The sequence below is a fragment of the Cherax quadricarinatus genome, chromosome 32 (assembly GCF_038502225.1).
Source record: "Cherax quadricarinatus isolate ZL_2023a chromosome 32, ASM3850222v1, whole genome shotgun sequence".
Classification (NCBI taxonomy): Eukaryota; Metazoa; Arthropoda; class Malacostraca; order Decapoda; family Parastacidae; genus Cherax; species Cherax quadricarinatus.
The window spans coordinates 11,504,180-11,530,810 of NC_091323.1; the positions used below are offsets into that span (position 1 = coordinate 11,504,180).

The 26,631-nt window shown below is 43.3% G+C and overlaps 1 protein-coding gene across 1 annotated transcript in view; it reads right to left on the reverse strand.

Annotated features, from left to right (window-relative positions):
* LOC128690163 (dipeptidase 1) overlaps window positions 1-26,631 on the reverse strand; it is a 132,193-nt gene that overhangs the window by 17,922 nt on the left and 87,640 nt on the right. The window contains exon 8 of the mRNA XM_053778719.2: window positions 25,112-25,250. Coding sequence (XP_053634694.2) covers window positions 25,112-25,250 — 139 coding nt within the window. The remainder of the gene's footprint in view (window positions 1-25,111; window positions 25,251-26,631) is intronic.

Consider the following 26,631-nt stretch of genomic DNA (forward strand, 5'->3'; position numbering starts at 1 on the left):
CTGCTGTCTTCCTGACAAGTATTCCCTGATCCATTGTAGTGCCTTCCCTGTTATCCCTGCTTGGTCCTCCAGTTTTTGCACCAATCTCTTGTGTGGAACTGTGTCAAACGCCTTCTTGCAGTCCAAGAAAATGCAATCCACCCACCCCTCTCTCTCTTGTCTTACTGCTGTCACCATGTCATAGAACTCCAGTAGGTTTGTGACACAGGATTTCCCGTCCCTGAAACCATGTTGGCTGCTGTTGATGAGATCGTTCCTTTCTAGGTGTTCCACCACTCTTCTCCTGATAATCTTCTCCATGATTTTGCATACTATACATGTCAGTGACACTGGTCTGTAGTTTAATGCTTCATGTCTGTCTCCTTTTTTAAAGATTGGGACTACATTTGCTGTCTTCCATGCCTCAGGCAATCTCCCTGTTTCGATAGATGTATTGAATATTGTTGTTAGGGGTACACATAGTGCCTCTGCTCCCTCTCTCAATACCCATGGGGAGATGTTATCTGGCCCCATTGCCTTTGAGGTATCTAGCTCACTCAGAAGCCTCTTCACTTCTTCCTCGGTTGTGTGCACTGTGTCCAGCACATGGTGGTGTGCCCCACCTCTCCGTCTTTCTGGAGCCCCTTCTGTCTCCTCTGTGAACACTTCTTTGAATCTCTTGTTGAGTTCCTCACATACTTCACGGTCATTTCTTGTTGTCTCTCCTCCTTCCTTCCTTAGCCTGATTACCTGGTCCTTGACTGTTGTTTTCCTCCTGATGTGGCTGTACAACAGTTTCGGGTCAGATTTGGCTTTCGCTGCTATGTCGTTTTCATATTGTCTTTGGGCCTCCCTTCTTATCTGTGCATATTCGTTTCTGGCTCTACGACTGCTCTCCTTATTCTCCTGGGTCCTTTGCCTTCTATATTTCTTCCATTCCCTAGCACTTGGTTTTTGCCTCCCTGCACCTTTGGGTAAACCATGGGCTCATCCTGGCTTTTTCATTATTCCTGTTACCCTTGGGTACAAACCTCTCCTCAGCCTCCTTGCATTTTGTTGCTACATATTCCATCATCTCATTAACTGGCTTCCCTGCCAGTTCTGTCCCACTGAACCCCGTTCAGGAAGTTCCTCATTCCTGTGTAGTCCCCTTTCTTGTAGTTTGGCTTCATTCATCCTGGCCTTCCTGCTTCTCCCTCCACTTGTAGCTCTACTGTGTATTCGAAGCTTAAAACCACATGGTCACTGGCCCCAAGGGGTCTTTCATATGTGATGACCTCGATATCTGCACTACTCAAGGTGAATACTAAGTCCAGCCTTGCTGGTTCATCCTCTCCTCTCTCTCTTGTAGTGTCCCTTACGTGTTGGCACATGAAGTTTTCCAGTACCACCTCCATCATCTTAGCCCTCCATGTATCTTGGCCCCCATGTGGGTCCAAGTTCTCCCAATCGATCTCCTTGTGGTTAAAGTCACCCATGATCAGGAGCTTTGCCCTGCATGCATGAGCTCTTCTGGCCACTCTAGCCAGTGTGTCAACCATCGCTCTATTGCTCTCGTCGTACTCTTGCCTTGGCCTCCTGCTGTTCTGTGGTGGGTTATACATCACTGTTATTACCACCTTGGGACCTCCCGCTATGTAATCACTTTCTTCTCTGCTGTCTCCTCTCTCCAGCTCATCAAAATTCCAGCGATTTTTGATCAGCAATGCCGCTCCTCCCCCCCCTGTTCCCTCTGTCTTTCCTCAGGATTTGGTATCCCGTTGGAAAGATGGCATCTGTTATCATACCTGTAAGCTTGGTTTCTGAGAGCTATGATGTCCGGTGATGCTTCTTTGAATCTTTCATGCCACTCCTCCCACTTACTTGTTATTCCATCAGTGTTTGTGTACCATACCTTCAGTTTCCTTTCCAACACTGTGGTTTGGGGAGCCTGTGAGGGTGGGAGACCTGGTGGCATACTGTGGGATTCTATAGCTTGGTGTTGGGTGGAGGCTGTGGGTATGGATTGTAGTGTGTGTTGGGATGGTGTGATAGGTTGTATGGTTCTGAGAATAGTTGTGTGTGTGCTTGCCCTTGCTGTTCTGTTCTGCTCTGACTGACCTCTGCTGGTTCCATCCTTGTCTCTTTTCCTAGCTCCTTTCGCTTTTTTGTCCTCTCCCTCAGCTGCTGTCGTTCTGATTTTGTTCTGTCTCTGTCTAGGAACACCCTCTTGTACTCTTCCGAGTATTTCAATCGTGGTTTCTCTTGGAGGATCCTGTTCCGCACTGTTTCCGTCCTGAGAATCAGCTTGATTGGTCGGTTTCTCCCCTTCGAGTACCCCCCTATTCTCTGAAAATTTACAATCTCGTCCATCTCTTCACCTATTTCCGTGATGATTTTCTCAATCTCCTTTCTTTCTTCCTGCTGCCTTTCAGTATGTGTCCTTTCCTCTCTCTCCTGAAGCCCATGGATAAACACTGATTTTGCCCTTTCCTCCTCCCATTGCCTCACCCTCTGTGACTCGATCCTGCCTGTATGTGGTCAGTTTCTCCCTTGATTTTTCCAGTGGCTCTTGATAGGTCGAATGCTGAGGCACAACCATGCTATCACCCTCTCCATCTGCAACCAGCTGTTCTTCCCTTTCACTGCTTGGTCCTCCTTGGCAGGCTGATATGACCTTAGCATAATTCATAATTCCTTCCTTCCTGTTCGGCCTCGCAGCTTCATATGCTGTGTCTTCTCTGGTCACTGCCCCTGTAACTCGCTTCAGCCTATTTATCTCAACTTCTAGGACCCTTATCTTGGCTACTGCAGTTTCAACTTGTGCCTCCCAATTCTTTGTCTCCTTCTCCAACCTCTTTTCCAATTTCACAGAGAGCTCTTTCTCCATTTTTTTCAGAAAGCTCTCCTAATTTTCTCTCCCACTCTTGTTCCATCCTTTTCCACTGCTCCTCCATCCACTCCTCCCTACCAGAACCCTTCTCATCTGATCCTTGGTTCCTGCGAGTCCCCACCACTTTTGTTTTTTTTTTTGTGAGAGAAGAGGGAAGGGAAAGGTAGAAGGAGAGAGAGAGAGGGGAAGAGTGAGAAGGGAAAGGGGGAGAGAGAGTGTGAGAGGGGGAAAGAGAGAGAAGGGAAGGGAAGGAGAGGGAGAGAGTGAGAAGGGAAAAATGGAGAAGAGATGGAGAGAGAGAGAGAGAGAGAGAGAAGGGAAGGTAGAGAGAGGGGGATAGTGAGAAGAAAAAAGGGGAAGAGAGAGTGAGAGAGAGAGGGGGAGAGAGAGTGAAGGGAAGGGTAGGAGAGGGAGAGAGTTAGAAGGGAAAATGGGGAAGAGAGAGAGCAAGAGAGAGAGAGAGAGGGAGGGGGAGAGGGAGGGAGGGGGAGAGGGAGTGAGAGAGGGAGTGAGAGAGGGAGTGAGAGAGGGAGTGAGAGAGGGAGTGAGAGAGGGAGTGAGAGAGGGAGTGAGAGAGGGAGGGAGAGAGGGAGGGAGAGAGGGAGGGAGAGAGGGAGGGAGAGAGGGAGGGAGAGAGGGAGGGAGAGAGGGAGGGAGAGAGGGAGGGAGGGAGAGAGGGAGGGAGGGAGAGAGGGAGGGAGGGAGAGAGGGGGAGGGAGGGAGAGAGGGAGGGAGAGAGAGAGGGAGGGAGAGAGAGAGGGAGGGAGAGAGAGAGGGAGGGAGAGAGAGAGGGAGGGAGAGAGAGAGAGAGAGAGAGAGAAGGCAAAGAGAGGGGGGGAGAGAGGGGGAGAAGGGGGAAAGAGGGGGGAAATGGAAGAGCAAGAGGGGAGAGAGAGGCTAGGGGGAGAGGGAGGGGAGGAGGGGAGAGAGATGGGGAAAGGGAGAGGGGAGAGATAATGGGAGGGGAGAGATGTTAGAGGGGGAGAGATGTTAGAGGGAGGGAGGTGTTAGAGGTAAGAGATGTTAGAGGGGAGAGATGGGAGAGGGAAGAGAGAGATAGGTAGAGAGTGATAGGTAGAGAGAGAGAGATAGGTAAAGAGTGAGAAAGGTAGAGATAGGTCTCTACCTAGGATAGGAAGAGAGGGAGAGAGAAGGAGCGAGGTTCAGATGGTCAGTTCACAGGATGGTGTGAAATCCTGTGTATGTGTGTGTACTACAGCTTACAAGTGCTTGTTCCTGTGTGTGTGTGTGTGTGTGTGTGTGTGTGTGTGTGTGTGTGTGTGTGTGTGTGTGTGTGTGTGTGTGTGTGTGTGTGTGTGTGTGTGTGTGTATGTATGTGTATGTGTGTGTGTACTCACCTATTTGTGGTTGCAGGGGTCGAGTCCTAGCTCCTGGCCCTGCCTCTTCACCGGTTGCTACTAGGCCCTCTCTCTCCCCGCTCCATGAGCTTTATCAAACCTCGTCTTAAAACTGTGTATGGTTATTGCCTCCACTACGTCATTTTCTAGGCTATTCCACTGCCTTACAACTCTATGACTGAAGAAATACTTCCTACTATCTCTCTGACTCATTTGTGTCTTCAACTTCCAATTGTGGCCTCTTGTTTCTGTGTCCCCTCCCTGGAACATCCTGTCTTTGTCCACCTTGTCTATTCCACGCAGTATTTTATATGTCGTGTGTGTGTGTGTGTGTGTGTGTGTGTGTGTGCACGCCCCCACTTCTAAGTATTCATACTGCTAATAAATACTGGTAGATACCAGTAATTCTAAGCTTACCAATACTTGTAACACTTATCGATTCTACTTCTAAAATTCAGAAAGTAGCTAGGTTGTAAAATTTAGCTTGTCTCAGCTTAAGTGTGTGACGTTATCCCTCACTACCGCTTTACTCCTTGCACTCTCGTCTATGCTATTTCTACTCTAATTCTGGTAATGGCTTGCAGGAGTGAGTGACCAGTATCTAACAGTGATGCAGGACCAGACTCAACCTTGCAAAATGCAACCTCAACAGGTGAGCAATACTTGCGCTGGCAGCGGTGTGATGACAAGTTGCCAGAAGCTGATGACGTAGTCGTCGTACATAGGCCTTCTCTCACTATTTTGTAACTCCTTCACCCGTGATGTTTATAGCCATATATGCTCATGCATCCCGCATTCCTTAAGTGATTTCACTTTTCACTTATTACAGAATACACTTCACATTCGGTGTTACACTTTATATGTATAATGGCATACAAACTGTTGTGACGTCACTGCTTTAGCAGGCCTACTGCCACCTTCCCTTGTTGTATATTTTATTTTTTCTTTCTCCTTTTGCTTATTAACTTTTTCACTCTCACATTACGATGCCCCACATTTCACTTGTTAACCAAACGCTGGTAATTCTTGATCACCCGTTTCCACACTCACTTTGATCTTTTTATGTTTGTATCTGTGTGGCAACAGTGCCTAGTAGATCCACAATGGTTTGGCACTTTAAAAGAAAATACTGAATTTAGGTTTCCCCTCGAATTTTTTCAACTAATAACTATAGTTATCACTCGCAGGTTTGTTCACTGACTTTATCACTACCACTGATTACTGCTAGCGGTTATTGCACGCCTCAAAAACACGAAGGTTCTCGGAGCCTTGTGCTGACCGGCATCCAAACAGCCGCTACTGCCAGACGTACAACTAGCGAAGTGAAATTCTCATCTTTACTGACGTTCATCTGTTGACAGTAGCATCGTATCTGTACCACCATCATATCACCTGTACCAGTGCTAACGAGAGGGAAACACAGGAGACATCGTCAAATCAACAGTACAAAACTCCAAGGTTATAGGTCGGATATCCCTCAGTGCTAGTCGTGAGAAAGAAGTGAATAGTTAAACAGTCAAGGTTAATGTTTTAGTAGCTGACCTATATTCAGCTGACCAGTGTACAGTGAGAGAATCATAGCAGAAAACGCCAAATATATCTATAAACTCAAGGAAAGTCAGGTTGTAGGTGGCGTTACTCCCCTCAGTGTTTTAAAAATGGCCGAGTCAGCAGAACAGGTCAGGAGTCAACAACACCACACAACCCCCGATAAATGGAATTGTGGGGGATTTGGGAGGATAAAACCATTGATTAAACCTTTCTGGTCTACCAGAATGGAAAGGAGTTAAAAGTTAATTGTTGAAGCCAGACTGTGAAGTGAGATGGGAAGGGGAGTATGTAATAAGGGGTTAACTGTAAGGGGTTTGTGAAGTTAAGGGAAAAGTGAGCAGTGAAGAGGGTTTTGAAGAGGAAATTTTACTAGTAATTCAGTGGTGATTGCTAAAGCAGATACTAAGTGTACTAGGGACTGGAAAAGAGAAATAAATATTATTGTATATGAGTAAAAGAGCGAAGAGTGAAAATGGCAGGCATTAGGGGGGTACAGGCTGCCATAATTATATTTATATTTCTTCTTCAATTCCATGAAGAAAGAAATCAGTCATGGGGGCTGGAAAAGGTGAATGGAGTAACAGCACCCTGGACAGTAAAAGCCCAACAGTTGCCATCCTACCAGAAAAGTAAATCTCACTATCGCCGCAAGGTATGGCAACACCGCATACCCAAACAAAAACAGTGGCACACAGCTCTTATTGTAGTGCTCTTAAGTGGTGATATCCAAATTAATCCAGGACCTCAAACTATTGTGCAGAGGCAAAACAGACAGATAAATGACGGCGATAATGACGGTCTAGTAGCTAGGAATGATAACCTTAACTCCATATGTAATGCATACATAGGTCAATGTGAGACAATACAGCCATTATTATCTCAAACACTACCAAACAGGTGCATACACTGTACTAAAGTACGCATGAAAAACAGAAAAGGCACCTTATGTAAAATGTGTAAGGGGTGGGTGCATGATGGATGTATGTACAATTATAGCAACGGTGCCAGAATTCATTTTGTGTGTAACAAATGCACTTTGGCACAGTTACCCTTTAGCAGTGATGACATTGATTTACCTAATTTTAATACAAATGACCCATTGCCATATATTGATGATTATGATTGTTTTATGAAAACAGGCCTTCACTTTATTCATGTGAATGCAAGATCACTTCTTCCTAAATTGGCAGAGATTAGGATTCTAGCTAACCAAATTAGGGCGGCAGTTATAACCATCTCTGAATCTTGGTTGGATGATACGGTGACTGACGACGAGGTCAAAATAGATGGTTACAATATAAAACGCTTAGATAGGAACAGAAAGGGTGGTGGAGTATGTGCCTACATTAGAAATGACTTAGCTTACAACCCAAGATCTGATTTAAATAACAGTAAACTGGAGATTCTATGGTTTGAAGTGCTGCTTCCTAAGACCAAACCCATCTTAGTAGGAACTAGTTACCGCCCTCCTACCCAGGACCAGTTCTTAGAAGATTTTTCCAGAGTCTTGTCCGGAGTTGAAAACAATTGCGAGACAATAATACTGGGCGACTTCAATATCTGTTTTCAGCAGCAAAATAACGGGCTATGCAAAAGGTATAAGCAAATTCTAGGATTAAATAGTTACACTCAACTAATTAATACTCCAACCCGGATCACACAGTTCTCAGCCACCCTAATTGACCACATACTTTGTAACCGCGCTGAGAACATTAGTCAGTCAGGCGTCATTACCACAGGTCTTAGTGATCATTTCATCATTTACTGCACCAGGAAAATCACTAGGGATAGGATAGGCCTACACAGGACAATAAAAATGAGGTCAACTAGAAACTACAGTAAAGAAACACTGGTAAATAGGCTACACAATTGTGACTGGACAGAGATAAGTTGCACGGACGTAAACGATGCCTGGGAAAAATTCAAAACAATGTTCACTACCATCCTTGATAATATTGCACCAGTTAAAGAGGTTAGGATTAAACGAAGAACTGAACCCTGGATGACTACTGAGATATTAGATAATATGAAATTCAGAGACCAGCTGCTAAAAAGATTTAGAGCAAACAGACAGGATATTGCAGCACTAAATGAATTCCAAAGGGTGAGGAACAGAGTACAGAGACTTATAAAAGGAGCAAAGGCAAAGCACTACTGCTCAAAAATTGAAGAGTATAAGCATAACCCCAGAAAGCTCTGGCAACAACTAAAACAGTTGGGGTATAGCCATAAGCCAGTAGATAGGTCTAACATAGTACTCACTATCGATAATGAGGTATGCCACGAAACATCTAAGGTGGCAAATTGCTTTTATTCCTACTACACATCTGTTGCATCAACACTAGTAAGTAAACTACCAGCTGCATCAAATACCTTTAACACAGACTCTGATAAGTTTCAAACATACTATACCAATAAAGGGGTAACCCCAAACAGTTGTCAACTAGTAAGTGTATCTCATGACTTTATTCAAAAAGAACTAAGCAGGTTAAACCCAACTAAGAGCACAGGCCCTGATAACATCCCGTCTAAGTTCCTAAAAGATGGTGCTTCTGAACTGTCAATCCCTATTGCTCACATAATAAATCTATCAATCACCACTAATACCGTACCGGAGGGGTTCAAAGAGGCCAGAGTTACTCCTATCTTCAAGAAAAATAGTAGGTCTGATGTAAGCAACTATAGGCCTGTTAGTATACTCAGTATAATATCTAAAATTCTAGAGAGGGCGGTGTATTCTCAAGTAGTTAAGTACCTTAATGACAACAACATTCTCCATAGCTATCAATCGGGCTTTAGAAGATCCTACTCAACCGACACCCCCTTATTAATCTGATGGATTACCTGAGAACTGAAATGTCAAAGGGGAACCTCATAGGTATGGTAACCTTAGACCTGCAAAAGGCCTTCGATACTGTCAACCACAATATATTATGTAATAAACTTCAAGCTATCGGTATAGGTTCTGTAGACTGGTTTAAGTCCTACTTTAGCAACAGGAGACAAATAGTCAAAATCAACAAAACAGAATCAGAATCCCTGCCGATAACATGTGGAGTTCCCCAAGTTAGTATTCTGGGTCCCTTATTATTCTTATGTTATGTCAATGATATGCCTATCAGTGTCAAGTGCAAACTCCTACTGTATGCAGATGACAGTGCTCTGTTAGTGTCAGGTAAATACCCACAAGATATTGCTAATGTTTTAACACTGGAACTGGAGTCCTGCAGCAAATGGTTAGTAGACAACAAACTATCATTACACCTAGGGAAAAATGAAGCTATTCTCTTTGGCACGAAACATAAACTGAGAAGGGTAAATAATTTTAATGTTCAATGTAATTGGGAGCCCATCACTTTGGTTTCATAAGTAAAATATTTGGGAATCCCCTTTGACCCATACATGTCAGGAGAATTGATAGGGAACAGTGTAGTAAAGAAAGCGAATGCCAGACTGAAGTTCCTGTATAGACAAGCACAGTGTCTACCTACTGAGGCTAGCAGGACCCTCTGTCTAGCCCTTATACAATGCCATATGGATTACGCTTGCTCTTCTTGGTACTCTGCCTTGACAAAAAAACTGAAAGATAGACTGCAAATCACCCAGAACAAAATCGTAAGATTCATCCTGGGGCTGGGACCAAGAGAACATATAGGCCAGGATGAATTACAGCAGTTGGATATGCTGAATGTTGAAGGCAGAGTAAAACAACTGAAGATAAATCATGTTTATAAAATTGCTCACAAACAGTGTCCAGAATATCATGCTGTTAATTTTGTCAAAGTTGGTAACCAGAGCAATCATAGTACTAGGGGGAGATAGCACAACTTTGTAGTACCCACAGTCATTGGCAAGGCGTCAAACACCTTTTATTGTACAGCAATAAAGGAATGGAACAGAATGCCCGCACATGTCAAAGCCAGTCATAGCATGAACCAGTTCAAGAAGAGTGTCAAAAGGTGTCTGTTGAATGTAGCTACAGAAAGGGGGGGGAATGATTTTCTATTTTTTAGCTAACATACGTGTAAATTTTACCTTATTCCTAGTAATAACCCTCGTATTGTAGATAGTCTTAATGACCTTGGTGTAGTAGATAGTCTTTTTAGTATGATAATAAGATGTTATCTTCATTGTAGAATAATAAGAAAATATTATAACTTTTATATTATAATAATAAGGTAAAAGGACCCCAATGGAAATAAGTCACTCTGTCTGACTTTTTTGGGTTATCCCAGGTTCTCTACACATATGCTGCTATGTATGATAATTCTATGTAACTGTACTTGTGTATACCTGAATAAACTTACTTACTTACACCCACGTCTGCACCCACCGTGTGTGTGTGCGTGTGTGTGTGTGTGTGTGTGTGTGTGTGTGTGTGTGTGTGTGTGTGTGTGTGTGTGTGTGTGTGTGTGTGTGTGTGTGTGTGTGTGTGTGTGAGTGTGTACTCACCTAGTTCTACCCATCTAGTTGTGGTCGCAGGGGTCGACTCACAGCTCCTGGCCCCGCCTCTTCACTGGTCGCTATTAGGTCACTCTCCCTGCTCCATGAGCTTTATCATAAATACCTCTTTTTAAAGCTATGTATGGATCCTCCCTATTGTGGCTAGCTGGCCCAGTGGCTAACGCGACGGTCTGGAGTTTTGAAAGACTGATCGCGGGTTCTAGCCCGCGATCAGAGTCTTTCAAAACCATACCCGGCCCGTGGCATCGTTTGCTTGCAATCGTGTCATTACGATTTCGTGAGCCATGTCTTAGCTTGTGTGTGCTGGGGATGTGCCTTAGTTTGTGTGTGCTGGGGATGTGTCTCAGTTTGTGTGTGCTGGGGATGTGTCTTAGTTTGCGTGTGCTGGGGATGTATCTTACCTTGTGTGTGCTGGGGATGTGTCTTAGTTTGTGTGTGCTGGGGATGTGTCTTAGTTTGTGTGTGCTGGAGATGTCTTAGTTTGTGTGTGCTGGGGATGTGTCTTAGTTTGTGTGTGCTGGGGATGTGTCTTAGTTTGTGTGTGCTGGGGATGTGTCTTAGTTTGTGTGTGCTGGGGATGTGTCTTAGTTTGTGTGTGCTGGGAATGTGTCTTAGTTTGTGTGTGCTGGGGATGTGTCTTAGTTTGTGTGTGCTAGGAATATGTCTTAGTTTGTGTGTGCTGGAGATGTGTCTAAGTTTGTGTGTGCTGGGGTTTTGTCTCAGCTTGTGTGTGCTGGGGTCGTGTCTTAGCTTGTGTGTGCTGGGGTCGAGTCATAGCTTGTGTGTGCTGGGGTTGTGACTTAGCTTGTGTGTGCTGGGGTTGTGTCTTAGCTTGTGTGTGCTGGGGTCTTGTCTTAGCTAGTGTGTGCTGGAGTTATGTCTTAGCTTGTGTGTGCTGGGGTCGTGTCTAAGCTTGTATATGCTGAGGTCGTGTCTTAGCTTGTGTGTGCTGAGTTCGTGTTTTAGCTTGTGTGTGCTGGGGTCGTCTCTTAGGTTGGGTGTGCTGGGGTTGTGCATTAGATTGTGTGTGCTGGGGTCGTGTCTTACCTTTTGTGTTCTGGGGTCGTGTCTTAGTTTGTGTGTGCTGGGGATGTGTCTTAGTTTGTGTGTGCTGGGGATGTCTTAATTTGTGTGCGCTGGGAATGTGTTTTAGTTTGTGTATGCTGGGGATGTGTCTTAGCTTCTGTGTGCTGGGGATGTGTCTTAGTTTGTGAATGCTGGAGATGTGTCTTAGCTTGTGTGTGCTGGGGTCGTGCCTTAGCTTGTGTGTGCTGGAGATGTGCATTAGTTTGTGTGTGCTGGAGATGTGTCTTAGTTTGTGTGTGCTGGAGATGTGTCTTAGTTTGTGTGTGCTGGAGATGTGTCTTAGTATGTGTGTGCTGGGGTTTTGTCTTACCTGGTGTGTGCTGGGGTCGTGTCTTAGCTTGTGTGTGCTGGGGTCGTGTCTTAGCTTGTGTGTGCAGGGGTCGTGTCTTAGCTTGTGTGTGCTGGGGTCGTGTCTTAGTTTGTGTGTGCTGGGGATGTGCCTTAGTTTGGGTGTGCTGGGAATGTGTCTTCGTTTCTGTATGCTGATGACGTGTCTTAGCTTGTGTGTGCTGGGGATGTGTCTTAGCTTGTATGTGCTGGAGATGTGTTTTAGTTTGTGTGTGCTGGAGAACTGTCTTAGTTTGTGTGTGCTGGAGATGTGTCTTAGTTTGTGTGTGCTGGAGATGTGTCTTAGCTTGTGAGTGCTGGGGTTGTGTATTAGATTGTGTGTGCTGGGAACGTATCTTACCTTGTGTGTGCTGGGGTCGTGTCTTAGTTTGTGTGTGCTGGGGATGGGCCGACTTTGTGTGTTCAGGGGATGTCTTAGTTTGTGTGCGCTAGGAATGTGTCTTAGTTTGAGTATGCTGGGGATGTGTCTTAGCTTGTGTGTGCTGGGGTTGTGTCTTAGTTTGTGTATGCTGGAGATGTGTCTTAGCTTGTGTGTGCTGGGGTCGTGTCTTAGCTTGTGTGTGCTGGGGTCGTGTCTTAGCTTGTGTGTGCTGGGGTCGTGTCTTAGCTTGTGTGTGCTGGGGTCGTGTCTTAGCTTGTGTGTGCTGGGGTCGTGTCTTAGCTTGTGTGTGCTGGGGTTGTGTATTAGCTTGTGTGTGCTGGGGTCGTGTCTTAGCTTGTGTGTGCTGAGGTCGCGTCTTAGTTTGTGTGTGCTGGGGATGTGTCTTAGTTTGTGTGTGCTGGGAATGTGTCTTAGTTTCTGTATGCTGGGGATGTGTCTTAGCTTGTGTGTGCTGGGGATGTGTCTTAGTTTGTGTGTGCTGGGGATGTGTCTTAGTTTGTGTGTGCTGGGAATGTGTCTTAGTTTCTGTATGCTGATGATGTGTCTTAGCGTGTGTGTGCTGGGAATGTGTCTTATTTTGTGTGTGTGCTGGATATGTGTCTTAGTTTATGTGTGCTGGAGATGTGTCTAAATTTGTGTGTGCTGGGGTTTTGTCTTAGCTTGTGTGTGCTGGGGTCGTGTCTTAGCTTGTGTGTGCTGGGGTCGTGTCTTAGCTTGTGTGTGCTGGGGTCGTGTCTTAGCTTGTGTGTGCTGGGGTTGTGTCTTAGCTTGTGTGTGCTGGGGTCGTGTCTTAGCTTGTGTGTGCTGGGGTCGTGTCTTAGCTTGTTTGTGCTGGGGTTGTGTCTCCGCTTGCGTGTGCTGGGGTCGTGTCTTAGCTTGTGTGTGCCGGGGTCGTGTCTTAGCTTGTGTGTGCTGCGGTCGTGTCTTAGCTTGTGTGTGCTGGGGTCGTGTCTTAGCCTTTGTGTGCTGGGGTGTGTATTAGCTTGTGTGTGCTGGAGTCGTGTCTTAGCTTGTGTGTGCTGGGGTCGTGTCTTAGCTTGTGTGTGTTGCGGTTGTGTCATAGCTTGTGTGCGCTGCGGTCGTGTCTTAGTTTGTGTGTGCTGCGGTCGTGTCTTAGCTTGTGTGTTCTTGAGTCGTGTCTTAGCTTGCGTGTGCTGGAGATGTGTCTTAGCTTGTGAGTGCTGGGGTTGTGTATTAGATTGTGTGTGCTGGGAACGTATCTTACCTTGTGTGTGCTGGGGTCGTGTCTTAGTTTGTGTGTGCTGGAGATGTGTCTTACTTTGTGTGTTCAGGGGATGTCTTAGTTTGTGTGCGCTAGGAATGTGTCTTAGTTTGTGTATGCTGGGGATGTGTCTTAGCTTGTGTGTGCTGGGGATGTGTCTTACTTTGCGTATGCTGGAAATGTGTCTTAGCTTGTGTCTGCTGGGGTCGTGTCTTAGCTTGTGTGTGCTGGGGTCGTGTCTTAGCTTGTGTGTGCTGGGGTCGTGTCTTAGCTTGTGTGTGCTGGCGTCGTGTCTTAACTTGTGTGTGCTGGGGTCGTATCTTAGCTTGTGTGTGCTGGGGTTGTGTATTAGCTTGTGTTTGCTGGGGTCCTGTCTTAGCTTGTGTGTGCTTGGGTCGTGTCTTAGTTTGTGTGTGCTGGGATGTGTCTAAGTTTCTGTGTGCTGGGAATGTGTCTCAGTTTGTGTAGGCTGGTGATGTGTCTTAGCTTGTGTGTGCTTAGTTTCTGTATGCTGGGGATGTGTCTTAGCGTGTATGTGCTGGGAATGTGTCTTATTTTGTGTTTGTGCTGGATATGTGTCTTAGTTTATGTGTGCTGGAGATGTGTCTAAGTTTGTGCCTGCTGAGGTTTTGTCTTAGCTTGTGTGTGCTGGGGTCGTGTCTTAGCTTGTGTGTGCTGGGGTTGTGTCTTAGTTTATGCGTGCCGGGGTCGTGTCTTAGCTTGTGTGTGTGTGTACTTGGGTGTGTCTTAGCTGCTTGTGTGTGCTGGGGTTGTGTCTTAGGGTGTGTGCTGGGGTCGTGTCTTAGCTTGTTTGTGCTGGGGTTGTGTCTCCGCTTGCGTGTGCTGGGGTCGTGTCTTAATGTGTGCTTCGTGTCTTAGCTTGTGTGTGCTGGGGTCGTGTCTTAGTTTGTGTATTAGCTGTATGCTTAGGTGTGTGTTGCGGTTGTGTCATAGCTTGTGTGCGCTGCGGTCGTGTCTTAGTTTGTGTGTGCTGCGGTCGTGTCTCAGCTTGTGTGTTCTGGGGTCGTGTCTTAGCTTGCGTGTGCTGGAGATGTGTCTTAGCTTGTGAGTGCTGGGGTTGTGTATTAGATTGTGTCTGCTGGGAACGTATCTTACCTTGTGTGTGCTGGGGTCGTGTCTTAGTTTGTGTGTGCTGGAGATGTGTCTTACTTTGTGTGTTCAGGGGATGTCTTAGTTTGTGTGCGCTAGGAATGTGTCTTAGTTTGTGTATGCTGGGGATGTGTCTTAGCTTGTGTGTGTGGGGATGTGTGCTGGGAAATGTGTCTTAGCTTGTGTATGCTGGGGTCGTGTCCTAGCTTGTGTGTGCTGGGGTCGTGTCTTAGCTTGTGTGTGCTGGGGTCGTGTCTTAGCTTGTGTGTGCTGGCGTCGTGTCTTAACTTGTGTGTGCTGGGGTCGTATCTTAGTTTGTGTGTGCTGGGGTTGTGTATTAGCTTGTGTTTGCTGGGGTCGTGTCTTAGCTTGTTTTTGTCGTGTCTTAGTTTGTGTGTGCTGGGGATGTGTCTAAGTTTCTGTGTGCTGGGAATGTGTCTCAGTTTGTGTAGGCTGGTGATGTGTCTTAGCTTGTGTGTGCTGGGGATGTGTCTTAGTTTGTGTGTGCTGGGAATGTGTCTTAGTTTCTGTATGCCGGGGATGTGTCTTAGCGTGTGTGTGCTGGGAATGTGTCTTATTTTGTGTGTGCTGGGATGTGTCTAAGTCTTAGGTTTTGTCTTAGCTTGTTGTGCTGGGGTCGTGTGCTTGTGTGTGCTGGGGTTGTGTCTTAGTTTGCCGGGGTCGTGTCTTAGCTTGTGTGTGCATGCGTGCCGGGGTGTGTGCTGTGTGTCTTTGCTTGTGTGTGCCGGGGGCGTGTCTTAGCTTGTGTGTGCTGGGGTTGTGTCATAGTTTGTGTGTGCCGGGGTAGTGTCTTAGCTTGTGTTTGCTGGGGTTGTGTCTTAGCTTGTGTGTGCCGGGGTCGTGTCTTAGCTTGTGTGTGCTTGGGTTTTGTCTTAGCTTGTGTGTGTTGGGGTGGTGTTTTAGCTTGTGTGTGCTGGGTTCGTGTCTTAGCTTTTATGTGCTGGGGTTGTGTCTTAGCTTGTGTGTGCTGGGGTCGTGTCTTAGGTTGTGTGTGCTTGGGTCGTATCTTAGCTTGTGTGTGCTGGAGTTGTGTCTTAGCTTGTGTGTTCTAGGGTTGTGTCATAGCTTGTTTGTGCCTGGGTCGTGTCTTAGCTTGTGTGCGTTGGGATTGTGTCATAGTTTGTGCGTGCTGCGGTTGTGTCTTAGCTTGTGTGTGCTGCGGTCGTGTATTAGCTTGTGTGTACTGGGGTCCTGTCTTAGCTTGTGTGTGCTTGGGTTTTGTCTTAGCTTGTGTGTGTTGGGGTGGTGTTTTAGCTTGTGTGTGCTGGGTTCGTGTCTTAGCTTTTATGTGCTGAGGTTTTGTCTTAGCTTGTGTGTGCTGGGGTCGTGTCTTAGCTTGTGTGTGCTGGGGTTGTGTCTTAGTTTATGCGTGCCGGGGTCGTGTCTTAGCTTGTGTGTGCAGGGGTTGTGTCTTAGGTTGTGTGTACTTGGGTGTGTCTTAGCTTCTGTGTGCAGGGGTCGTGTATTAGCTTGTGTGTGCTGGGGTTGTGTCTTAGCTTGTGTGTGCTGCGGTCGTGTCTTAGCTTGTGTGTGCTGGGGTCGTGTCTTAGCTTGTGTGTGCTGGGGTCGTGTCTTAACTTGTGTGTGGTGGGGTCGTGTGTTAGTTTGTGTGTGCAAGCTGGACTCCAAGGTATTGGTCCAGTGTGGTGAGTTTGGTATAGCACTGCATACCTTGTTCCAAGGTTCGTAGGTTCGAGTCTCCTTCGGCCAGAGATCAGTGTTTGTGTATATTTTGCCTGCTCTCGCGAATTCCTTGCATTGTTAAAATCTCTAGTAAGGCTGATGCATGCAGGGGATGAGATGAAAAGCTGTAAGCCTTCTCCCTGAAAGCTGGCTGCCTTGGATCAAAGTCTAGCTCAAGCTGGACTCCAAGATATTGGTCCAGTGTGGTGAGTTTGGTATAGCACTGCGTACCTTGTTCCAATGTTCGTAGGTTAGAGTCTCCTTCAACCAGAGATCATTGTTTATATATATATATATATATATATATATATATATATATATATATATATATATATATATATATATATATATATATATATATATATATATATATATACAATAAGATCACAGTAAACAGGTGATACCACAATATGTAAAACAACCACTGTGTAAAATAGCGAAATTCCAAGCGCTTTCGTGACTTCTCACATTATCAAGGAACTATAAAAAATAAAACAGGAAGGCATATAAAGAGTCAAGACTACACCTCACAATCACGTCACCACAACAAGACTACACCTCACAGTCACCTGACAACACCCTACTCTGTGAAACAAGCCTGATACTCTACCCAAGCATTAAGAATTTTTACTTGTCCAATGTATCTTTAAATTCTTTCCAAATTTTATTAATTATTAATGAATCCAATTTATATAAACCAAAAGAAATATTCATATTATTTTCAAAACTGCTTTTTATGAAACATGATTCTATTATATTCCTGTCGACCATGGACTTGCTTGATACAACTTTCTCAACCTTTTGACAGTCAATGGATGGTTAGAATCTTTCACATGAATAAACAACGCATTAGAGTCTTGTCAAGTTCTAATGCTATATTTATATGGTTTTAATCTTAGTTCGAGACTTTTACCAGTTTGACCGTAGTGAACTTTACCGCAAATTTTACAAGGAATCTTGTAGACACATCCGTCAGCATTTTGGGGCGACATTTTTTTTATCAAAAGTCTTTTTACTGTATCAAGATTTTTAAATGCAACTTTGATATTAAGAGTCTTAAGAAGAGAAGGCATATCAAACATGTTTTCTTGGTTTTCATATATATATATATATATATATATATATATATATATATATATATATATATATATATATATATATATATATATATATATATATATATATATATATATATATATATATATACTATATATATACACACACACACACATATATATATATATATATATATATATATATATATATATATATATATATATATATATATATGTATATATATATATATATATATATATATATATATATATATATATATATATATATATATATATATGTGTGTGTGTGTGTGTAAAGTAAAAGGACACAAGTGCAACTAATGTGACATTTATTGTGGCAACGTTTCGCTCTCCAGGAGCTTTATCAAGCCATTACAAACAATACATGGACACAGAGGGTATATAAAGGCTCAGAGTGAGGTGTAATACTAGTGAGGTACCATTTCGATGTTCTCTAGTGGTAGTAGTAGTAGTAGTAGAAGTAGTAGTAGTGGTAGTGACAAAAGTAATACAATATAGTATTACTTTTGTCACTACCACTACTAGTACTACTTCTACTACTACTACTACTAGTGAACATCGAAATGGTACCTCACTAGTATTACACCTCACTCTGAGCCTTTATATACCCTCTGTGTCCATGTATTGTTTGTAATGGCTTGATAAAGCTCCTGGAGAGCGAAACGTTGCCACAATAAATGTCACATTAGTTGCACTTGTGTCCTTTTAGTTTACATATTGTCGGTAATTATACCAACTTTATTACATATATAAATATGTTGAATAAAAACACTGCGACTAGCCGGAGGCTCTAACCCGTGTTGTTTTAGCCCAGCTCATGGTGAGCAAAAATTCACGACGCTCTAACCCACTGGACCATCCAATCCTTCAAAGATCACGCACCCAGCAGAACTATGTGTTGTACCGTGATCCGAGGACATACGATGGTGTGGGTGCCTCAAAGCTAATTTCATACTACTCTCCATTTGGTGTACTACGCTCCACAAGCAGTATATATAGTATTGTAACCACGAACGAGTGGTATTTAACCAAACAAGGAACAGAATGAAATTAGCTCAAAGGCACCCACACCATCATATATCCTCGGATCACGGTACAACACCTAGCTCTGCTGGGTGCGTGATCTTTGTTGGATTGGATGGTCTAGTGGGTTAGAGAGTCATGAATTTTCGCTCACCATGAAGAGGGCTAGAACAACGCAGATTCAAGCCCCCAGCTAGTCGCAGTGTCGTTATTGATTAAATACCACTCGTTCGTGGTTACATTACTGTATATATAGATATATATATATACAGGTAGAAAGTTAAAAGTGAACATAGATAAGAGTAAGATAATGAGGGTATCAAACGATTTAGATAAAGAAAAAATAAATATCTCATTGGAGGGAGGGATAATGGAAGAAGTGAATGTGTTCAGATATTTGGGAGTTGACTTGTCGTCAGCAGATGAGTTTATGAAGAATGAGGTTTACCATTAGAATTGATGAAGGAGAAAATGGTGAGTGGTGCATTGAGGTATATGTGGAGGCAAAGAAGGGAATGTACAAAAGTATAGTAGTACCATCACTCTAATTTAGGTGTGCAGCATGGGTTGTAAATGCTGCAGGGAGGAAGTGGCTGGAGGCAGTGGAGATGTCCTGTCTAAGGACAATGTGTTGTGTAAATATTATGCAGAGAATTCGTACTGTGGAAATTAGGAGGAGGTGTGGAGTTACTAAAAGTATTAGAGGGCTAAGAGGGGCTGTTAATAAGATGGTTTGGTCATTTTAAGAGAATGGAACAAAGTAAAATGACTTTGAGAGCCTATGGGAAGGAAGGTGGGGCAGTGGTCGGCTCACGTACGCTTGCTGGAAGCCCAAGCCCCTTGCCCACAAAATCTGTACACTCTCCCTCCAACCTTCTCGAGTACGACCCCTAACCGTCCTTCCTTCCCCTACCGATTGATACGCTCTCCAGTATATATATATATATATATATATATATATATATATATATATATATATATATATATATATATAACAACACTGCACTAGCCAAGGACTCGAACCTATGCTGCTTTGGCCTCACGGTGGGCGAAAACGCATGACGCCCTTATCCACTGGACCATATGATCCTTAAGAGTAGGGCATCCAGCAGAACTGGATGTGGTACTCCCTACCCAAGAACACACGATGGTGTGGATGACTCTAGGCTAATTTCCTTCCAGTCCCTGTTTAGTGTAGTAGTTCAACGAGCAGTATTTTATATTATTGTGACCACGAACGAGTGGTATTGATCAATAACAACACTGCACTAGCCAAGGACTCGAACCTATGCTGCTTTGGCCTGCCTCATGGTGGGCGAAAACGCATGACTCCCTTATCCACTGGACCATACGATCCTTAAGAGTAGGGCATCCAGCAGAACAGGATGTGGTACTCCCTACCCAAGAACACACGATGGTGTGGATGACTCTAGACTAATTTCATTCCAGTCCCTGTTTAGTGTACTAGTTCAACGAGCAGTATTTTATATTATTGTGACTACGAACGAGTGGTATTGATCAATAACAACACTGCACTAGCCAAGGACTCGAACCCATGCTGCTTTGGCCTGTCTCATGGTGGGCGAAAACACATGACGCCCCACTCCAATGGACCATACGATTGCTAAGAGCTAGTGCTGTGCTGTTATTGATCAATACCACTCGTTCGTGGTCACAATAATATAAAATACTGCTCGTTGAACTAGTACACCAAACAGGGACTAGAATGAAATTTGCCTAAAGTCATCCACACCATCGTGTGTTCTTGGGTAGGGAGTACCACATCCAGTTCTGCTGGATGCCCTACTCTTAAGGATCGTATGGTCCAGTGGATTAGAGCATCATGCGTTTTCGCCCACCATGAGGCAGGCCAAAGCAGCACGGGTTCGAGTCCTTGGCTAGTGCAGTGTTGTTAATGATCAATACCACTCGTTCATGGTCACAATAATATATATATATGTATATATATACATATATATATATATATATAATTATTTATATATATTTATATATATATATATATTTATATATATATATATATATTTTTATATATATATATATATATATATATATATATATATATATTATTTATATATTTATATATATATATATATATATATATTTATATATATATGTATATTTTTATATATATATATATATATATGTATATATGTATATATATATGTATATATGTATATATATATGTATATATATATATGTATATGTATATATATATAAGAACATAAGAACATAAGAACGAAGGAACACTGCAGAAGGCCTACTGGCCCATGCAAGGCAGGTCCAAGTCTCCTACCGGCTTAAGCCAATGCACCCAACCTAGTCAGGTCAGGTCACATTGACTTAAGGGAGGAACACGGCAACCGACCTGGTAACACAAGCTATCAGGTCTAACTCACACCCACCCACATCCACTCATGTATTTATCCAACCCATTTTTAAAGCTACACAACGTTCTGGCCTCTATAACGGTACTTGGGAGTTTGTTCCACTCATCCACAACTCTATTACCAAACCAGTACTTTCCTATATCCTTCCTGAATCTGAATTTTTCCAACTTAAAACCATTGCTGCGAGTCCTGTCTAGGCTAGATATTTTCAGCACACTATTTACATCCCCTTTATTTATTCCTGTCTTCCATTTATACACCTCAATCATATCCCCCCTAATTCTACGTCTTTCTAGAGAGTGCAGTTTCAGGGCCCTTAGTCTATCCTCATAGGGAAGGTTTCTGATACATGGGATCAACTTTGTCATCCTCCTTTGTACATTTTCCAGAGAATTTATATCCATTCTGTAATACGGTGACCAAAACTGTGCAGCATAATCTAAATGAGGCCTAACCAAGGATGTATAGAGTTGAAGAACAACCTGAGGACTCCTATTATTTATGCTTCTTGATATGAAGCCAAGGATTCTATTAGCTTTATTGCGAACACTTATGCACTGTTGTCTTGGTTTCAGATTACTGCTAACCAGAACTCCTAAATCTTTTTCGCAATCCGTAATATTAAGATCTACATTATTTAGTTTATATGTGGCATGGTTATTGTCCTGTCCAACATTTAGAACTTTGCATTTGTCTATATTAAACTGCATCTGCCACTTCTCCGACCACTGCATCAGTCTATTCAAATCTTCCTGGAGTGCTCGAATGTCCTCGTCAGAATGAATTCGACGGCCTATTTTGGTGTCATCGGCAAACTTGCCGATGTCGCTCTTTATGCCCTCATCTATGTCGTTTATGTAGATTGTGAACAGCAGGGGGCCCAACACTGACCCCTGTGGAACACCGCTCGTGACGCTTCCCCACTCTGATTTCTCCCCATTTATGCAAACTCTCTGCTGCCTATTTGTCAACCATGCCTCTATCCAGGAAAAAATTTCTCCTCCTATTCCATGTGCTTTAATTTTCCTCAATAGTCTCTGATGTGGGACCCTGTCAAAAGCCTTACTGAAGTCCATATACACAATATCATATTCATTACCATGATCTACCTCCTCAAATACCTTAGTGAAAAAAGTTAATAAATTCGTAAGGCAGGAACGCCCCTTTGTAAAACCATGCTGAGATTCGTTGATTAATTTATGCTTTTCAAGGTGGCTACGAACTGCCTCGGCAATTATTGATTCCATAAATTTTCCCACTATGGAGGTTAGGCTTATTGGTCTATAGTTCGAAGCTAAGGACCTGTCACCTGTTTTGAAAATAGGTATCACATTTGCCATTTTCCACTTATCTGGCACCATGCCAGTTTGTAGTGATATGTTGAAAAGATTAGCCAAAGGTGTGCTAAGCTCCTCTTTACATTCCTTTAGAACCCTTGCATACAGTTCATCAGGGCCTGAGGATTTGTTAGGTTTTAATTTATCTATTTGCCTAATAGTGACCCTAATAGTGCACAGTTTATTATCGTCCTGTTCTACATAATTTATATATATATATATATATATATATATATATATATATATATATATATATATATATATGGCGTAATGACAGTAGTTTGTTGGACTTTATATTGGTAGATAAAAGACTGTTGAGTAGACTTCAGGATGTACATGTTTATAGAGGAGCCACAGATATATCAGATCATTTTTTAGTTGTTGCTACAGTGAGAGCACAAGGTAGATGGGATACAAGGAAACTTGAAGCAGCAAGTAAGTGAGGCGAAGGTGTATAAACTAAAAGAGGAGGCAGTTAGGGTAAGTTATAAACAACTATTGGAAGATAGATGGGTTGGTGGGAGTATAGGCAATGGGGTCGAAGATGTATGGGGTAGGTTTAAGAATGTTGTGTTAGAGTGTTCAGCAGAAGTTTGTGGTTACAGGAAAGTGGGTGCATGAGGGAAGAAGAGCAATTGGTGGAATGATGATGTAAAAAGAGTAGTAAGGGAGAAAAAGTTTGCAATTGAGAGGTTTTTACAAAGTAGAAATGATGCGGAGAGTGGGTGACATGTTATCAATAAATTTTGTTGAAAATAAGAAAAAGTTTTGGAGTGAGATTAATAAGTTGAAGAAGCCTAAGGAACAAATGTTTTTGACAGTTAAAAATAGGAGAGGAGAGTTATTAAATGGAGAGTTAGAGGTATCAGGAAGATGGAGGGAATATTTTGAGGAATTGTTAAATATTGCTGAAGATAGGGAAGCTGTGATTTCGTATATAGGGCAAGGAGGAATAACATCTTGTAGGAGTGAGGAAGGGCCAGCTGTGAGTGTCGCGGAAGTTAGTGAGGCAGTGGGTAGAATGAAAGGGGGTAAGGCAGCTGGGATAAAGACTGAAATGTTAAAAGCAGGTGGGGATATAGTTTTGGAGTGGTTGGTGCTATTATTTAATACATATATGGAAGAGGGTAAGGTCCTTAGGGATTGACTGAGAGCATGCATAGTTCCTTTGTATAAAGGCAAAGGGGATAAAAGAGAAAGCAAAAATTATAAGGGAATAAGTCTGCTGAGTATACCTGGTAAAGTGTATGGTAGACTTGTTAGTGAAAGAATTAAGAGTAAGATGGAGAGTTATATAGCAGATGAACAAGGAGGATTTAGGAAAGGTATTGGGTGTGTAGACCAAGTGTTTACAGTGAAGCATATAGGTGAACAGTATTAAGATATGGGTAAAGAGGTTTTTGTGGCATTTATGGATTTCGAAAAGGCATATGACAGAGTAGATAGGGGATCAATGTGGCAGATGTTGCGGATGTTTGGTATAAGAGGTAGGTTACTGAAAACAGTGAAGAGTTTTTATGAGGATAGTGAGGCTCAGGTTAGAGTATGTAGGAGAGAAGGAGATTATTTCCCAGTAAAAGTAGGCCTTAGACGAGGATGCGTGATGTCACCGTGGTTGTTCAATATATTTATATATGGGGTTGTAAGAGAAGTGAATGCGAGGGTCTTGGCAAGAGGTGTGGAGTTAAAAGATAAAGAATCAAACACAAAGTGGGAGTTGTCACAGTTGCTCTTTGTGGATGACACTGTGCTCTTTGTGGATGACACTGTGCTCTTGGGAGATTCTGAAGAGAAGTTGCAGAGGTTGGTGGATGAATTTGGTAGGGTATGTAAAAGAAGAAAATTAAAAGTAAATATAGGAAAGAGTAAGGTGATGAGGATAAAAAGATTAGGTGAAGAAAGATTGGATATCATATTGGAGGGAGAGTGTGGAGGATGTGAATGTATTCAGATATTTAGGAGTGGACATGTCAGCAGATGGGTCTATGAAGGATGAGGTGAATCATAGAACTGATGAAGGAAAAAGGGTGAGTGGTGCACTTAGGAGTCTGTGGAGACAAAGAACTTTGTCCATGGAAGCAAAGAGGGGAATGTATGAGAGAGAGTCTAGTTGTACCAACACTCTTGTATGGGTGTGAAGCATGAGTGATGAATGAATGTTGCAAAGAGGAGGAGGCTGGAGGCAGTGGAGATGTCATGTCTGAAGGCAATGTGTGGTGTGAATATAATGCAGAGAATTCATAGTTTGGAAATTAGGAGAAGGTGTGGGATTACCAAAACTATTATCCAGAGAGCTGAGGAAGGGTTGTTGAGGTGATTCGGGCATGTAGAGAGAATGGAACAAAGCAGAATGACTTCGAGAGTGTATAAATCTGTATTGGAGGGAAGGCGGGGTAGGGGTCGCCCAAGGAAGGGTTGGAGGGAGGGAGTAAAGGAGGTTTTGTGTGCGAGGGGCTTGGATTCCAGCAAGCATGCGTGAGAGTATTTATTCGGAGTGAATGGAGGCAAATGGTTTTTAAAACTTGACGTGCTCTTGGAGTGTGAGCAAGGTAATATTTATGAAGGGATTCAGGAAAACTGGCAAGCCGTACTTGAGTCCTGGACATGGAAAGTACAGTGTCTGCACTCTGAAGGTGGGGTGTTTATGTTGCAGTTTCATAACTGTAGCGTAAAGCACCCCTTTGGCAAGACAGTGATGGAGTGAATGATGAAAGTTTTTCTTTTTCGGGCCACCCTGCCTTGGTAGGAATCGGCCGATGTGTTAAATATATATATATACATATATATATATATATATATATATATATATATATATATATATATATATATATATATATATATATATATATATATATATATATATATATATATATATATATATATATATATATATATATAAATTACTGTTCCTTTTACATAGTTTCTGGGATCACTAGTAGCTTCTGGTCATCTGTGTAACTCCTCATCCTGAGAGTTTTTCTTCTGGCTCTTACTAATTGGTTCTGCTCTTTGAAAACTGCACTTAATACTTATGGAATTTCTCTCTCTAACAGCAAGATCAAGGTTCTCATATCTTTCATTCAGAATTCCCATAAGCTCGTCCGTAATCTAGGCAGGATTCAATTGGCGTCCATGATTCGTCACTGACGTACATTTACGTCGCAACTTACCTGTTCGGCTCGCTGTAAGACTCGCAGGAAATTACCACCGGCGAGCTTTGCTAGGTCATCCTCAGACCAGCGGGGATCCTTCAGCACCTCCGCCAGCAGCGTAGGATACTTACTGACGTCCTCCAACCCCAGCGGCGTCCTGTAAAGGAGAGGAGGGAAGGTGAATCTGAGATCTCCGTTGGAGGTATAAGGAGAGGAGGCGACCTGTAGGGGTGAGAGGTAGGAGGCATCCGTGGGAATGGGAAGACCTGGGTGAGCGGTGCACTGGTAAGGCAAAAGGATAAAAGATGTAAGAGTGGAGAGGGAGGAGACGAATGGTGATGGAGGAAGGATGAGGAAGAAAATAAAAGGAAAGAGAGGAAGGAGCACGATGACAGGAGGGGGGCGGGGAGGCAGAGGCAAACGTGATGGTAGGGAAGTTATGGTAAGATGGAAGATTTGAACAAAGGGAGAGAGAGAGAGAGAGAGTTGATGTAGGTAACAGCTCATACCTTGTAAATAAAGTTAGGAACCGTAAACCTAACCTTGTAAAACTCTGTGTAAGAGAGAGAGAGAGAGAGAGAGAGAGAGAGAGAGAGAGAGAGAGAGAGAGAGAGAGAGAGAAATTATCTCAAGACACAAAAGTATTACTACCTATGTTTGGGTAAGAATAAATAGATCAGCACTGAAGTTGTGACTCTCATGGTTGAATATAACTCAATATTCACTATGAAGATTCAAGTGGTAAATCTTGCAATCAAGGCTGCCAAAAGTTTATTGCGCTAATTTGCATCTTCCACCAACTTGATTGCTGAAGTTGCAAAACTACATAAGAGGCACAAATTTGGCTTCTCCTTAAGTATCTTCTTCATCTCTGATTTCTGGACTAGATTATTATTATTATAATCAAGGGGGAGCGCTTAACATGTCGGATTATACAGCGCATGTGGAGGGGGGGGGGGAGGAAGGTATTCAGGCTCAATCCAGGGAACTAGAGCGCAGATCCAATTCCCTGGATCAAGAGCCCCTCACCAGCGACAAGGAACCTCCATGGAGGGGATTTCTGGACTAGAGAACTGCAAAAGGCAACTCCTCTCTTGCCTGGATTAAGTGTTATTCCTTCCCCATGCTTGACCTCGCGAACAGCTAGAAGGCAGCTATTATACAATGCAACAAGCAGCCATCAGCATGTTCACTTTGAACCTTGTCAAGGACTTCATTAGCGGTCATTCATTTCTTGAATGGCTCGCATTTGGAACATATTCTTCGAATATGCAGGAGCTCTGAGCCTCTCAGCTGTATGACCACTGTGTATGTCAGAGCTTTTGGTAAAGATTGCATTGAAGTTGTATGTTTGATGTATGGGTGCACACAACACTTATATCTGAGTACACCCCTACACAGCAAGCCACTAACACCCTACTTATATTTATAACACCCAGAAACACTACCACCACTGCCTGTCACCACTACCAAAACCAACAGCACCACCAACCATCATCACCACCGCCGCTTTCCCTATCAACACTACAACCATCACT